General features: G+C 44.8%; 2 protein-coding genes across 3 annotated transcripts in view; one reads left to right on the plus strand and one right to left on the minus strand.

Moving 5' to 3' along the window:
• The window catches only part of LOC105479818 (family with sequence similarity 228 member B), a 110,965-nt gene that overhangs the window by 49,599 nt on the left and 48,806 nt on the right, over positions 1 to 12,560 (plus strand).
• On the minus strand, positions 2,933 to 10,330 carry LOC105479817 (profilin family member 4). 2 transcript variants are annotated; one of them, XM_011738133.3, is made up of 6 exons: positions 10,025 to 10,330; positions 9,666 to 9,747; positions 9,333 to 9,461; positions 8,052 to 8,189; positions 6,532 to 6,637; positions 2,933 to 3,177 (listed from the first exon to the last, which is right to left on the minus strand). In XM_011738133.3, exons 3-6 carry the CDS (start codon positions 9,447 to 9,449, stop codon positions 3,149 to 3,151), a joined length of 390 nt encoding a protein of 129 aa, XP_011736435.1. In that variant the 5' UTR covers positions 9,450 to 9,461; positions 9,666 to 9,747; positions 10,025 to 10,330; the 3' UTR covers positions 2,933 to 3,148. The 2 variants fall into 2 exon arrangements, with proteins under 2 accessions (XP_011736435.1, XP_011736434.1); XM_011738132.3 differs by lacking the exon at positions 9,666 to 9,747 and having other exon boundaries at positions 10,025 to 10,329.

Raw genomic sequence — 12,560 nt, forward strand, 5'->3', positions numbered from 1 at the left:
AGCTAGGATTACAGGTGCCCGCTATGATGCCCAGCTCATTTTTGTATTTTTTAGTAGAGATGGGGTTTTGCCATGTTGGCCAGGCTGGTCTCAAACTCCTGACCTCAGCTGATCCGCCCACCTCAGCCTCCCAAAGTGCTGGGATTACGGACATGAGCCACCATGCCTGGTCTAGAAATTTTCATTTAATGTGAAATTATGACTAATTTATTTTCCCAAGTTATCAAAGTGAGTATATATTACTTTTGTAATCTGAATTTAGTAGTTTTCTAAAAGTACTGTCTACCCCACAGCACTGCTTGATGTCTTTTGAGTGACTCCAAGGAGAGTAATCTTTTCTATTTTGGCTCTATCCATCTTTCCATTTTCATCGATCACTGTCTCCCACATACTGCTTTCCAGCCACATGGAACCTCTCACCATTCTTTCCACCCAACAGGCCTTTTCATCACTCTGTGCCTTGGCGTTTGCTGCTCCTTCAGCCTGGAATGCTCCTTACTTTCTTTCATACTCACTCTTCTTCCAAATGCACTTCAAATGCTAGTTTCAGGTTCCTGAAGACACAATTAGTCGCTCCAGGTTCTGTGCTCTGTAGTTGTTTTACACCCGCTCCAGCATTTATCATGTGGTCATGTGACTCATTTACAACTTGCCTTCCCCACTAAATTGTGAGCCTGTCTTAGGGTAGGTGTATTATTTACTGTTGTATCACAAAGCCGACTATGTGCTAGGTAATGGAGATACAACAGTAAACAATACATCTAAATACACTTATTTAACATTCTTATTACAAAGAGTGCTAAATAAGTTAATTTAAACTTTACTGTTACCTCTTATTCAAAAAGAATCAAAGGCCAGATGCACTGTCACACTTTTGTAATCTCAGCACTTTGGGAGGCCAAGGCAGAAGGATTGCTTCAGCCCAGGAGTTCCAGACCAGCCTGTGCAACATGGTGAGACCCCATCTTTACAAAAAATTTAAAAATTAGCTGCACATGGTGGCATGTGCCTGTAGTCCCTGCTACTCGGGAGGCTGAAGTGGAAGCATTGCTTGAGCTTAGGAGGTTGAGGCTGTAGTTAACTGATCACATCGCTGCACTCCAGCCTGAGTTATGGAGGGAGACCCTATTTCAAAACAAAAATAAAAACCAAAAACAGGCCGGGTGCAGTGGCTCACGTCTGTAATCCCACCACTTTGGGAGGCCGAGGCAGGTGGATCACCTGAGGTCATGAGTTCAAGGTCAGCCTGACCAACATGGCAAAACACCATCTCTACTAAAAATACAAAAATTAGCCAGGTGTAGTAGTGGGTGCCTGTAATCCCAGCTACTTGGGAGTCTGAGGCAGGAGATTCACTTCTACCCTGGAGGTGGAGGTTGCAGTGAGCAGAGATTACACCATTGTACTCCAGCCTGGGTGACAAGAGCAAAACTCTGTTTCAGACAACAGCAACAACAAAACCCCCCAAAAGAATCAAACTACTGGCTTAATAAATGGATGAATGAACTAGTGGCAAGGTTGACTACCAAAAAAAAAAAAAAAAAAAAAAAAATCTGTGGTTCTTGGCATCCAAGCTCAGAAAAGGAATGATGTTGGAAGTAAGCTCTGTGAAAGACTATTATACAGACCTGAAAATGAGATAATGTTGTAAATACCAACAAAAGACATCCTGCCCTAGATGGCATGTCTTTGGAAATTTGAATTCTGTACCTCACTGCCTGATCATGTCAGGAACTATAAAGGGCCTAAGATTTGATTTTACTTGATTTACAAAGGCTAGTAAGTTAGGGTTTGCCACAAGGAGGTGCTGAATCTGGGGGACAAAAAGAACATGAAAGGGCTCCCCTGTTCCACCATCTCCTGAGATCGAATGTGTTCCCTCTCCAGGTGCTAGGGTCTCTGTGGCCATGCAGTTGGTGTGTCCCATCCAGTAGCCATGTCTATACTTTTTCTCCAGTCGTGCCCTACTTGCATCCAGATATCTTGTCTGGAAGGGTCAGATGTAAGAGGGACAGGGGCATTTTTGCAAAATTAAGAGAACCATTATACCCTATCTTGGCCTGTGTAGAACCTTGTAGAGGGATCTAGAGAACAGTGTACTAAACTAAGTAGTCATTATCATCATGATATAGGACCATGTTAGTCCAGTCTAACTGAACCAGAATTAAATTTGAATTCCCTAGTCTGTCTTTTGGCAAGTAGTCGAAGGTGTTCTCTCCCCAGGGACATCTGAAGGGTACACTAACCAGGCTGGCCTGAGGATGCTGTTAGGGAAAAAAGATGCATTGTGTTTAGCAATTGTCAGTGTAGAATCTTGGATTTTCAAAATAGGTTCTATAGCTCTCCACCCTTATGGTCCAGATTATCACCTAGGAGACCAAGAGGAGATGAACTCTTTCTGGGGAAGGGTTCATTTAGTGACCATACTGCCTTACTAAGGTGTGCAGTGAGAGTTAGGGTTAGAGTCAGAAATCTTTTTGAGTTGATTTTTGAGAAGGCCTTTCCAATGTTCAAAATGATAGCAGATACCTGCAAATGGGAGTGTGAAATGTCCATTGAATACCTTGACTTGTGGTCCATTGCTGAATGGCCTTTGAAATCCCTTCTCCCAAGTCTCACAGGGGTGATGTGGGCCAGATAGATGTCACACATGCAGGGAGTTGTATTACAGGAGGGGAACACTGAGCTCAGGGACTCCACTGCTTTTATAGCAAACAGTAAGCAAGCTTGCTCTTTGTCCTGATGGGAGACATCCCTTCATGTTTCAAGGTTGCTTGCTGCAACCTAACCCTGAGAAATGTCCTGGATAAAGAGTGGTGAGAGCCTTGCATTCTTGGCATACTTAGCAAGGTGTGTAGGAGTATAAGAGCCTCACAGAAAGGAGACTCCCAATAGATATGCTCTGTGAAATGATCAGTGCTCTCACATTCCATGCCAATGACCAACACTTATTTTAAAAAAAACAGTTGATCAAGTAATTCCAATGAAAGAAGAGGATCTCTTGAAGTAATAAAAATTGCTCCCTTAATTCATTCTTCTTTTTTAGTGGCTTCTATCTAGTGTTTTTTCAACCATAAAATATTTTTTCTTTAGGCTCTCCAATTTTCTTCTAAAACAATAAAAGTGTCTTTCATGGGCCTCTGATGACTCAACTTCCTTTTTTTCTTAGGTAGTCTCCTGAAAACAAACACAGCATGGTTATTATTTATGAGCTGAAAATTATCACTACAAATGATTCGTTCATCCATTTATTATTCCACAAACATTGCGAGGTGACTGCCATGTGCTAGGCACTGTGCTACGTACTGGAGATATAAGGGTGACTGGATAGTTGAAACACAGTTCCTGCCCTCATGGAGTTCATTGTCTAGTAGGGGATATAGGCACATACAAACATCAATTCTATTTCATGGTAATAAGTGCCATAGTAGAGGTATTTGAGCTGTACTGGAGTATGAATTGGGTTCCCATGCAAAAAAAAAAAAAAAAAAAAACAACAAAGGATGAATAATGCATATGACTGGGCAAAGGGAATAGGATGAGAGAGGGTTCAAGAGAATAGAAGAAACTGCTGCCCTCCTCTGCTATATGTATTCTATGACCTAGACTTAAAACTGATTACAGCTGGGTGCAGTGGCTCACATCTGTAATCCCAGCACTTTGGGAGGCCAAGGTGGGCAGATCACAAGGTCAGGAGATCGAGACCATCTTGGTTAACATGGTGAAACCCCGTCTCTACTAAAAATACAAAAAATTAGCTGGGCATGGTGGCACGTACCTGTAGTCCCAGCTACTTGGGAGGCTGAGGCAGGAGAATTGTTTGAACCCGGGAGGCAGAGGTTGCATTGAGCCAAAATCCCACCACTGCACTCCAGTCTGAGCGACAGAGCGAGACTCTGTCTCAAAAACAAAACAAAACATAAACCTGATTACAGTACTTGATGTACTTACTTTTTAATGATGGAGTCTCACTATGTTGCCCACACTGGACTCAAACTCCTGGGCTCAATCAATCCTCCTGCCCCAGCCTCTTGAGTAGTGGGGGCTACAGATGCACTCCACCATGCCAGGTAGCACTTCATTATTTTTGAGACGGAGTCTTGCAGAGTAAGTCACAATACATGCTTAAGATTCTTTTTTTAAACTGAGGACCTGGCTGGGTGCAGTGGCTCATGCCTATAAGCCCAGCACTTTGGGAGGCTTATAAGCCCAGTATTTTGGGAGGCACAAACCTGATTAATTTGTGTGACAGAAGTCCCATAGCATCCTTTTCCTAATTATTGTTTAAAGGTTTTCTTTAATTAATAGTCATGCTCCTAGAATCCTTCATAATACAATTTTTAAATGGTCATAATTCTTTTTTTTTTTTTTTTTTTTTGGAGACACGGTCTCACTGTGACGTCCAGGCTGGAGTGCAATGGTGCTATTTTGGCTTACTGCAACGTCTACCTCCTGGGTTCAGGCGATTCTCCTGCCTCAGCCTCCCGAGCAGCTGGAATTACAGGTGCCCACCACCACACTTGGCTAATTTTTGTATTTTTAGTAAAGACAGGGTTTTGCCATGTTGGCCAGGCTGGTCTTGAACTCCTGACCTCAAGTGATCTGCCTGACTTGGCCTCCCAAAGTGCTGAGATTATAGGTGTGAGCCACCCCATTCGACCTGTAATTCTTTACTTCCCAAATTTTCTACAGTGATCATGTATAATTTTTTAGATAGAGAAAAATATAATTTTTTAAAAAGGAGTGAAGGAAATAAAAGACAGTCATAAGACAACTGGCTCCTGAGTGGATATCAGCCTTGTCCATCCCTCCTGATCATTCAACCATTTCCAAGATAGCTGTCCCTTCCCAGAGCAGTGGGATATTAATGGCATGAGGCCAGCAGTGCACTTCTAGCCAGGGCACATTCTTTGGAGTCTGTGGAGTTTTTGTGGCCCTAAGCAAGAATACTAACCTTTAGTGCCAGTCACATAATCTACATTACAGTAGTCAGACAATTTTTCTGGTCTCCTCTGGGGAATCAGCCCTGAGCCCTAGCTGACAGGTTAAGAGCCTGGCTTCCTGACAGCCAAATTGCCCATCTTTCTAATCTGATATTTTGGTTATTTTAATTAGATAATTAACCTGGCTCTCTATGTCTCTGTTCTGCTGTCTGCTCCTGCCCTACAATTCTGAAATGGAGCCTCCTTCAAATCCTGACATCTGTTCAGGAAAGGTCCAATAATGCAAAACGTGATAAAATGAGGCATATCTGAAGGGTCCAATAGTGCAAAATGCGATAAAATGAGGCATGTCTGTATGTAGGTAGATAGTTTCTGTGATGGTGCTTAATTTCTCAACTGGCCCTTTAAGATTCAGCTCTCTGGAGCCTTCCCTGACTCTGCTAGGCCAAAGTAATTCATTTATTTGTTCATCAAACATGTACAATTGCCTACCCAACATTAGATACCGTGTTAGGTAATGGAGAAGGAGAATGATTAAGATGAGATTCTTGCCTTCCAGAGGTTCACAATCTAGAAAAACAAAGAACTGTAATGGGGGTAATCATTAAGGTATGCATAAAATACATACACAAGTGGATAGAAGCCCAAGATCTGACTTGGGGTCTTTAACGATGATTAGGAATTTGCCGAATAGATGTGAGGGACAGGAAGGAAACTGGAAAATATTTTAGGCAGATAGGACAGCATGTACAGAGGCATGGAAGGCAGAGGCTATATCTTAACCAGCTCTGCTTCCCTAATTTATCTAGGATAGTGCAGGGCACATGGTAAACACCTCTGAATATTTGTTGAAAGAATGAATGAATGGCTGCTTTTGTTACTAGAGGCTTCTATTTCAAAGGAGTGTTTACACAACTCCAGTAAACTTTTTTAAATTTAAATTTAGATTAAAAAAATCTAAAAACAAACACAATTTACCATTTATTAAGCTCAACTCTCACTGATATAATACCCAAGCTAGTTCTCTATGAGATCTTTATTCAAAAATGTATAGACACAGAGGGGGAATACACTATACATCAACAAAGTGGCTGCCTGACTCACAGTAATTCCTTTTCCTGTAAAATGTCTCTTTACATAGGGTCGACTCGCAGCAGCCACATCTCTGTCTTTTTACCCTGCTGTATCCCTCCTCCCCTATCCTGCTCCACCTACATAGCTGACCAATACAGGAGTAAACCATATGACCTGAAACTTGCCAAATCAGGGTCCTAAGATAAATTAAGGGGTATTATGGAAGGCTTGGCCATGATATCAGCCAGGAAAGGAAACGGTTTGCTATGAGACAGAACAAAGCTGACTCATTTAGAAGTCAAGACAGAATCCTAGCAGTGTTCCAGTCCTTGAATCTACCCTCCCCATGGCTCAGCTGCACCCTGTCCTTCCAGTGGCTATGTAAATAACCTCAGCATCTTCCAATAAATTCCTCCTTTCTGCCCTAGCTGGTTTGAGTTGGATCTCTATTACTTGTAGTCAGAAGACCCAACTAACACAGGGAATGAAGACAGGAACTAGGAGGCCAACTTACCCAGGCTCTCTGTGGCTTCCACACAGACGCTAGGATACATGCCCTCAGTGTAAGTTGCCACCAGAAGATACAGATGGGTCTTCACCACAACCACACCAGCGTTCTCCTGGATAAAGAATAAAAGAGAATATTCTGCTCTTGGTTCTAATTACAGGACCAGTAGTCATGCTCCAGCTATGTTTTTCACCATTTCTGATTTCCGTATTCCATATATTTATATGTCTGCTTTTGGACCGTCCACTCTTTTCCACCAATTTTGTTGCCTTTCCTCAAAAAGTTTCAGACTGTTATAATAATGGTAGATGGATTCTGAAAAGTTCCGCAATTGATTATCACATACCCCATCCCAATTAGAACAACTGATGTAGGCCGGGTGCGGTGGCTCCCGCCTGTAATCCCAGCACTTTGGGAGGCCAAGGCGGGAAGATCACCTGAGGTCAGAAGTTTGAGACCAGCCTGGCCGACTTCATGAAACCCCGTCTCTACTAAAAGTACAAAAATTAACCAAGCGTGGTGGCAGGCGCCTGTAATCCCAGCTACTCAGGAAGCTGAGGCAGGAGAATCTCTTGAACCCAGGAGGTGGAGGTTGCAGTGAGCCGAGACCATGCCATTGCACTCCACCTTGGGCGACAAAAGTGAAACTCATCTCAAAAAACAAAAACAAAATCAAACAAACAAAAAGCAAAACTGATGTAATGGAAAGGTCGTACATTTTGGAATTGGACAGCCCTGGGCTTGAATTCTAGTGCCTCCATTTTCTGCTGCATGTATAAGCAGTGTCCTCATCTTTAAAATGAGATTATAGATTATTTATAATGTGGATGAAGCAGCATGCCTAACCCATAATATAGGGCATCCAATGAATGATTTTCATCTCCTTCATTCCTTACAAGCAACATAGAGCTGAATTTTTTTTTTTTTTTTGAGATGGAGTTTCGCTCTTGTTGCCCAAGCTGGAGTGCAATGGCATGATCTCAGCTCACTGCAACCTCTGCCTTCTGGGTTCAAGCAGTTCTCCTGCCTCGGCCTCCTGAGTAGCTGGGATTACAAGTGCGCACCACCACACCTGGCTAATTTTATTTTTAGTAGAAACAGGGTTTCACCATGTTAGCTAGGCTGGTCTTGAACTCCTGACCTCAGGCGATCCACCCACCTCAGCCTCCCAAAGTGCTGGGATTACAGGCGTGAGCCACCGTGCCTGGCCACTGAGAGATGTTTTAAGCGCATAAATGATTATCTTTTTTTTGAAGGAGGATGTAGAGTATGAAGGCTGGACTGTATTGGAAAGAGTTCAGGCAAGGCTCAGTTAATAGATTCTGGAATGAACATTTCTCAAAACCAGGCTCTTGATAGGACTTTCTTTCACATATGTCTTCCTGGCACTAGACTGCTATCTCAAGACAGTGGCTCAAGACATTAATGGATTTAATCTGTTTTACAGAGAGGATCAGGCAGGGCAAGGAAAATTGGAGGCAAATTCTTTTCTTTTACTCAGCTCTCTTCAAATCTTGAGCGCTCACATTTTTGGCATAAAGAGAATATTCATCTGCCCGGACACATCTGTAATCCTTTTCCTTGAAATACAATCCTTCTCTTCGGGTTTGCAAAGGGTTCTTGGCAAATCCATTCACCAGTGTTCGGACATCACTGGGCATTACCTGGAGAGGTTACATAGTTAGAACAGGAGTCAGCCAACTATGGCTGGTGGCCAGCCAAATTTAGCCCACTGTCTGTTTTTTATGGCCTGCAAGCTAAGAATGGTTTTCATGTTTTTAAACGGTTGGGGAAAAAAAAATCAAAAGAATAACACTTCGTGACACAAATTATATGAAATTTGAACTTCAGTATCCATAAATATAAAATTTTATGGGAACACAGTCACATTCATTCTTCTATGTATGGCTGTTTTTCCTTTACAATTGCAGAGTTGAGTGGTTGTGACAGAGACTCTATGGCCCTGTGCTGTAGTTTGAATCTCATGTTGAAATCTGATCCCCAACATTTTGGGTGGGGCCTAATGGGAGGTATTTGGATCATGGGGGCAGATCCCTCATGAATAGACTGATGCCTTCCCTGCGAGGTGGGGGAAACTGTCAGTGAGTTTTCACTGTATTTGTTCCAGGAGAGCTGGCTGTTAGAAAGAGCCTGGCACCTCTCCACTTGCTCTCTCTTGCTTCCTCTCCCCCACTGTGATCTCTGCACATGCTGGCTCCCCTTCACCTCTGCCATGAGTGGAAGCAGCCTGAGGCTTTCACAGATGACTAATCTTCCAGGCAGTAGACCTGTGAGCCAAATAAACCTATTTTCTTTATAAATTACCCAGCTTCAGGTATTCCTTTATCTCAACAGTAAAAAGACTAAGCCTAGAAACCTAAAATATTTATGTAGCTCTTTACAGAAAAAGTTCATTTAAAAGTCATGTCTGGGCTGGGCACGCTGGCTCAGGCCTGTAATCCCAGTACTTTAGGAGGCCGAGGCAGGTGGATCACCTGAGGTCAGGAGTTCGAGACTAGCCTGACCAACATGGTAAAACACCATCTCTACTAAAAATACAAAAATTAGCCGGGCCTAGTGGTGCACTCCTGTAATCCCAGCTACTCGGGAGGCTGAGGCACAAGAATCGCTTGAGAGGCGGAGGTTGCAGCGAGCTGAGATCGCGCCACTGCATTCCAGACTAAGCAACAAGAGTGAAATTCCATCTCAAAAAAAAAAAAAAAAAAAAAAGTCATGTCTGCTTCATGTTTGGAAGAATAGAAATAATAAGTAAACCAAGTCTTATGTCCAAACTTGTTTTTTCTTACATTAAAACCTGGTGATGCTACACACAGGCTCCGCTCCTGGATTTTGATGAGGGCTGCACTGTCCACATGCTTGGTTCCCAAGAGGGTGTCTAACAATAAGCTCTGCAAATGGCTCATGTTCCCTCAACTCTGAAAGGGAAAGTGCAGTTGAAGCCATTGACTCTGGCTAGCTTTTAAAAGGCATGTGAATACAAATGTCCTTAGGACACTTCAGACAGTTCTAAGATCAGCAAGTGTACTTTGAAAAGACACAGAGTGAAAACGGTGGTCCATCATTCAGGGCCCACCAATACCCAAAGAGAAAAACAGAATCATAGAAAAATCACAGCTCACACAGAGTAGGTTATGAAGCTGAGTTTGGAAAATCACAGCCTCATGATTTTCTGGCTATGTCAATGGTTTACATCAGGATCATCTGGGATTTAAAAACAAACATTGTACACTGAGAAAAACCCTGTAAAATAAAAAAATAAAAACAAAAAAACCCAGGATGGAGCGCTACTCCGCTAAGTTAAACACAACTAAAAGAGATATGCGTGGCCATAAACCCACACATTCCCTTCCCGGTGACCTGCATCAGCGCCCACTATGAACGCTGATCAACATCCCAACGGACTAAAAACACCTTGAAGGCACTTAAACCCACATTTCCCGCACAAGTCCCCAAGCCTTGGACCCCCCTCCCTCAGGACCTCCGGCACAGGCGCCCCTTTCCCGCCACTGCCTTCCAGTGGTTTGGTCCCCGAGCAGGACCGAAGGCGGGGCAGGGGGTGGTGAGCGGTGAATTCCCCGGCACCGAGGACTTGAGGGAGCGGACGCCACCCCGCTCTCTAGTGCTCCGCAAGGGGCCGGCGACCAAGGACCCGCCCGTCAACCGACGCGGTTGCGGGTGGGTGGCGGCGGCGGGATTGGCCGGGCCTCGCGCCGGTCACCAAGAAGCAAGGACTCCAGCCCCTTCCGCAAACCAAGACCCGCCAGCTAGAGCCGCCGCCCAATCCCCTTTGGGCCTGAAGCAGTCCTCCGCCGCCCTGGCGCCTCCCGCGCGGACTCGCTGTGGAACCCGCGGCGGAGGGGGCGGACGGTCTGCGCGGCGCTGCGTCCGGGAGACAGTGGGCGCCAACATTCGCGCGTTCCGCGCACGCGGGCGGGCTCCCTTCCAGCCGCAGCCGGACGACTCCGGGGCCGTCGGGCCGGGCCCGAGTGTGGAGCAGGACGGCCGCGGGCTTGCTGGCCTTGGGAGGGCAGAGAGGTGCCTGTTGCGGCCGGCGACCTCCCTGCCAGGCCGGGCGGTCCCCGCGCACAACGCGCCTGCGCGGGAGGCCCGCGGCCCGGGGTCTGGCGTGGAGGCCGCAGGCGCCCGGCCTAGCGGGTGGGAGGAAGGGCCGGGAGTGGGCGCGGTGGGCGAGAGCGGGTGCGGACGCTGACGACATCCCCGTCTCACCCGGGCCTCGGGGAGGACTTCGGGCCGCGCAGAGCTCGAAGACTTGCACAGTATGACCAAAAGCCCCTCCCTGCCTTCTCTAAGTAGCTCAGCCTGTGTTTCTCTGGCCGGAAAGTTGCAGTTCTCCCCACTCGAGGCCACCAAAGTCAGAAAAGTGCTGCAAATGGGACTCCCAGAGGCCAGGCTGAAGCTGCCACACTGGCTGGAATGGGCCACCTTGGAGGGGGACTTGGGAATTCATTCCAAGGGACGGGGGTTTCTTTCAAAGAGCATGTTGCCTGCTTACAAAGGAGGCTGGCTCTGAAGCCGTCATCTGGAGTCTGTAGTGAAGGCCTTTTGTTAGGGAAACTGGATGGTTCGTGTTCAAAATCCATTTTGCGTGTGTGCAAGGATACAGGTGGTATTAAACAGAAGAGAAAATCAGGTGACTGTGAAATTTTCAATACTAAATAATATGATTTTTAGTTTTTCTAGGGGCACTATTTATTTGTGACCACAATGAAAAATGTAGACAGTGATGATCTGGTAACTGGCGCACTTCCCAAGCTCAAGAGCTCAAAAGAATGGTTGGAGCCCAAGCCTCTATGTTTTATGGAGGTATATAACAAATAGTGTGGGATTTGGAGATTTTTTTACTTGGGTCGTTGCAGTGGGAAGTGGCTTGTGCTAAATATATTGTTTTTTCTATTGTTTGTTTTTATTTCATTCTGTTTATTATTCACTTTACTAACTTTGTATATTCACTTTGCTGTTTTTTTCCTAACATCTTAAGGTGGAATCATAGGTCATTGATTATATACCTTTTTAAATGTAGCATAGCTGTAAGTTTCTCTTGAGGTACTGCCTTAACTGCATCACCCAAATTTTGATATGATGTATGTATGTATGTATTTATTTATATTTGAGGTAGGGTCTTGCTATGTTGCCTAAGCTGGAGTGCAATGGCACCATCATGACTCACTGCAATCCCCGCCTCCTGGAATCAAGCCATCCTTCCACTTCCTAGTAGCTGAAACTATAGTCGCACACCACCATGTCTGGCTAATTTTTGTATTTCCTGTAGAAATGGGATCTCACTGTGTTGCCTAGACTGATCTCCAACTCCTGAGCTGAAGCAATCCACCTACCTTGGTGTTCTAAAATGCTGGGATTATAGCTGTGAGCCCTTGGGCCCAGCGAGTTATATTGTTTTTAGATTGTAGTTTCTTTTTTCTAAACAGCTTTAGTAAGATATAATTGATATACAGTAAACTGCATATATTTAAAGTGTGCTGTCTGGTACTGTGGCTCATGCCTGTAATCCCAGCACGTTGAGAGGCTGGGGTGGGAGGATCGCTTGAGCCCAGGAGTCCTGGACCAGGCAAAGCAATATACTGAGACCCTGTCTCCACAAACGAACAAACAATAATAGCCAGGTGTGGTAGCATACACCTATAGTCCCAGCTGCTTGAGAGGCTGAGGCAGGAGGAGCGCTTGACCCCAGGAGTTTGAGGCTGCAGTCAGCTGTGATTGTGCCACTGCATCCCTGCCTGGGTGACAGAATAAGACCCTGTCTCAAATAAAGTATACAAACTTGGTAAGTTTTGACATGTATACACACGAAAACATCACCACAATCAAGATGGTGAACATACTCAGTTCTCCCAAAGCTTCCTGACTATTCTGTTGTAATTCCTCCCTCTCTCACATCTCCCCACCACTGCTTTTCTTTCTTTCTTTTTCTCTTTCTCTTTCTCTCTTTCATTCTTTTTCTCTTTTTCCTTTTCTTTTTCCTTTTCTTTCTTTTG

The sequence above is a fragment of the Macaca nemestrina genome, chromosome 13 (assembly GCF_043159975.1).
Source record: "Macaca nemestrina isolate mMacNem1 chromosome 13, mMacNem.hap1, whole genome shotgun sequence".
NCBI classification, from domain to species: domain Eukaryota; kingdom Metazoa; phylum Chordata; class Mammalia; order Primates; family Cercopithecidae; genus Macaca; species Macaca nemestrina.

Excerpts from the sequence above, each read along its gene's own strand:
- LOC105479817 (XM_011738133.3), bottom strand. The coding sequence starts at position 9,449 with ATGAGCCATTTGCAGAGCTTATTGTTAGACACCCTCTTGGGAACCAAG. Across the intron at positions 6,638-8,051 it reads ATTCTCTTTATGCCAAAAAT|GAGAACGCTGGTGTGGTTGT; the intron begins GTGAGCGCTCAA and ends TTCTTTATCCAG. Across the intron at positions 3,178-6,531 it reads GGAAGCCACAGAGAGCCTGG|GAGACTACCTAAGAAAAAAA; the intron begins GTAAGTTGGCCT and ends GTTTGTTTTCAG.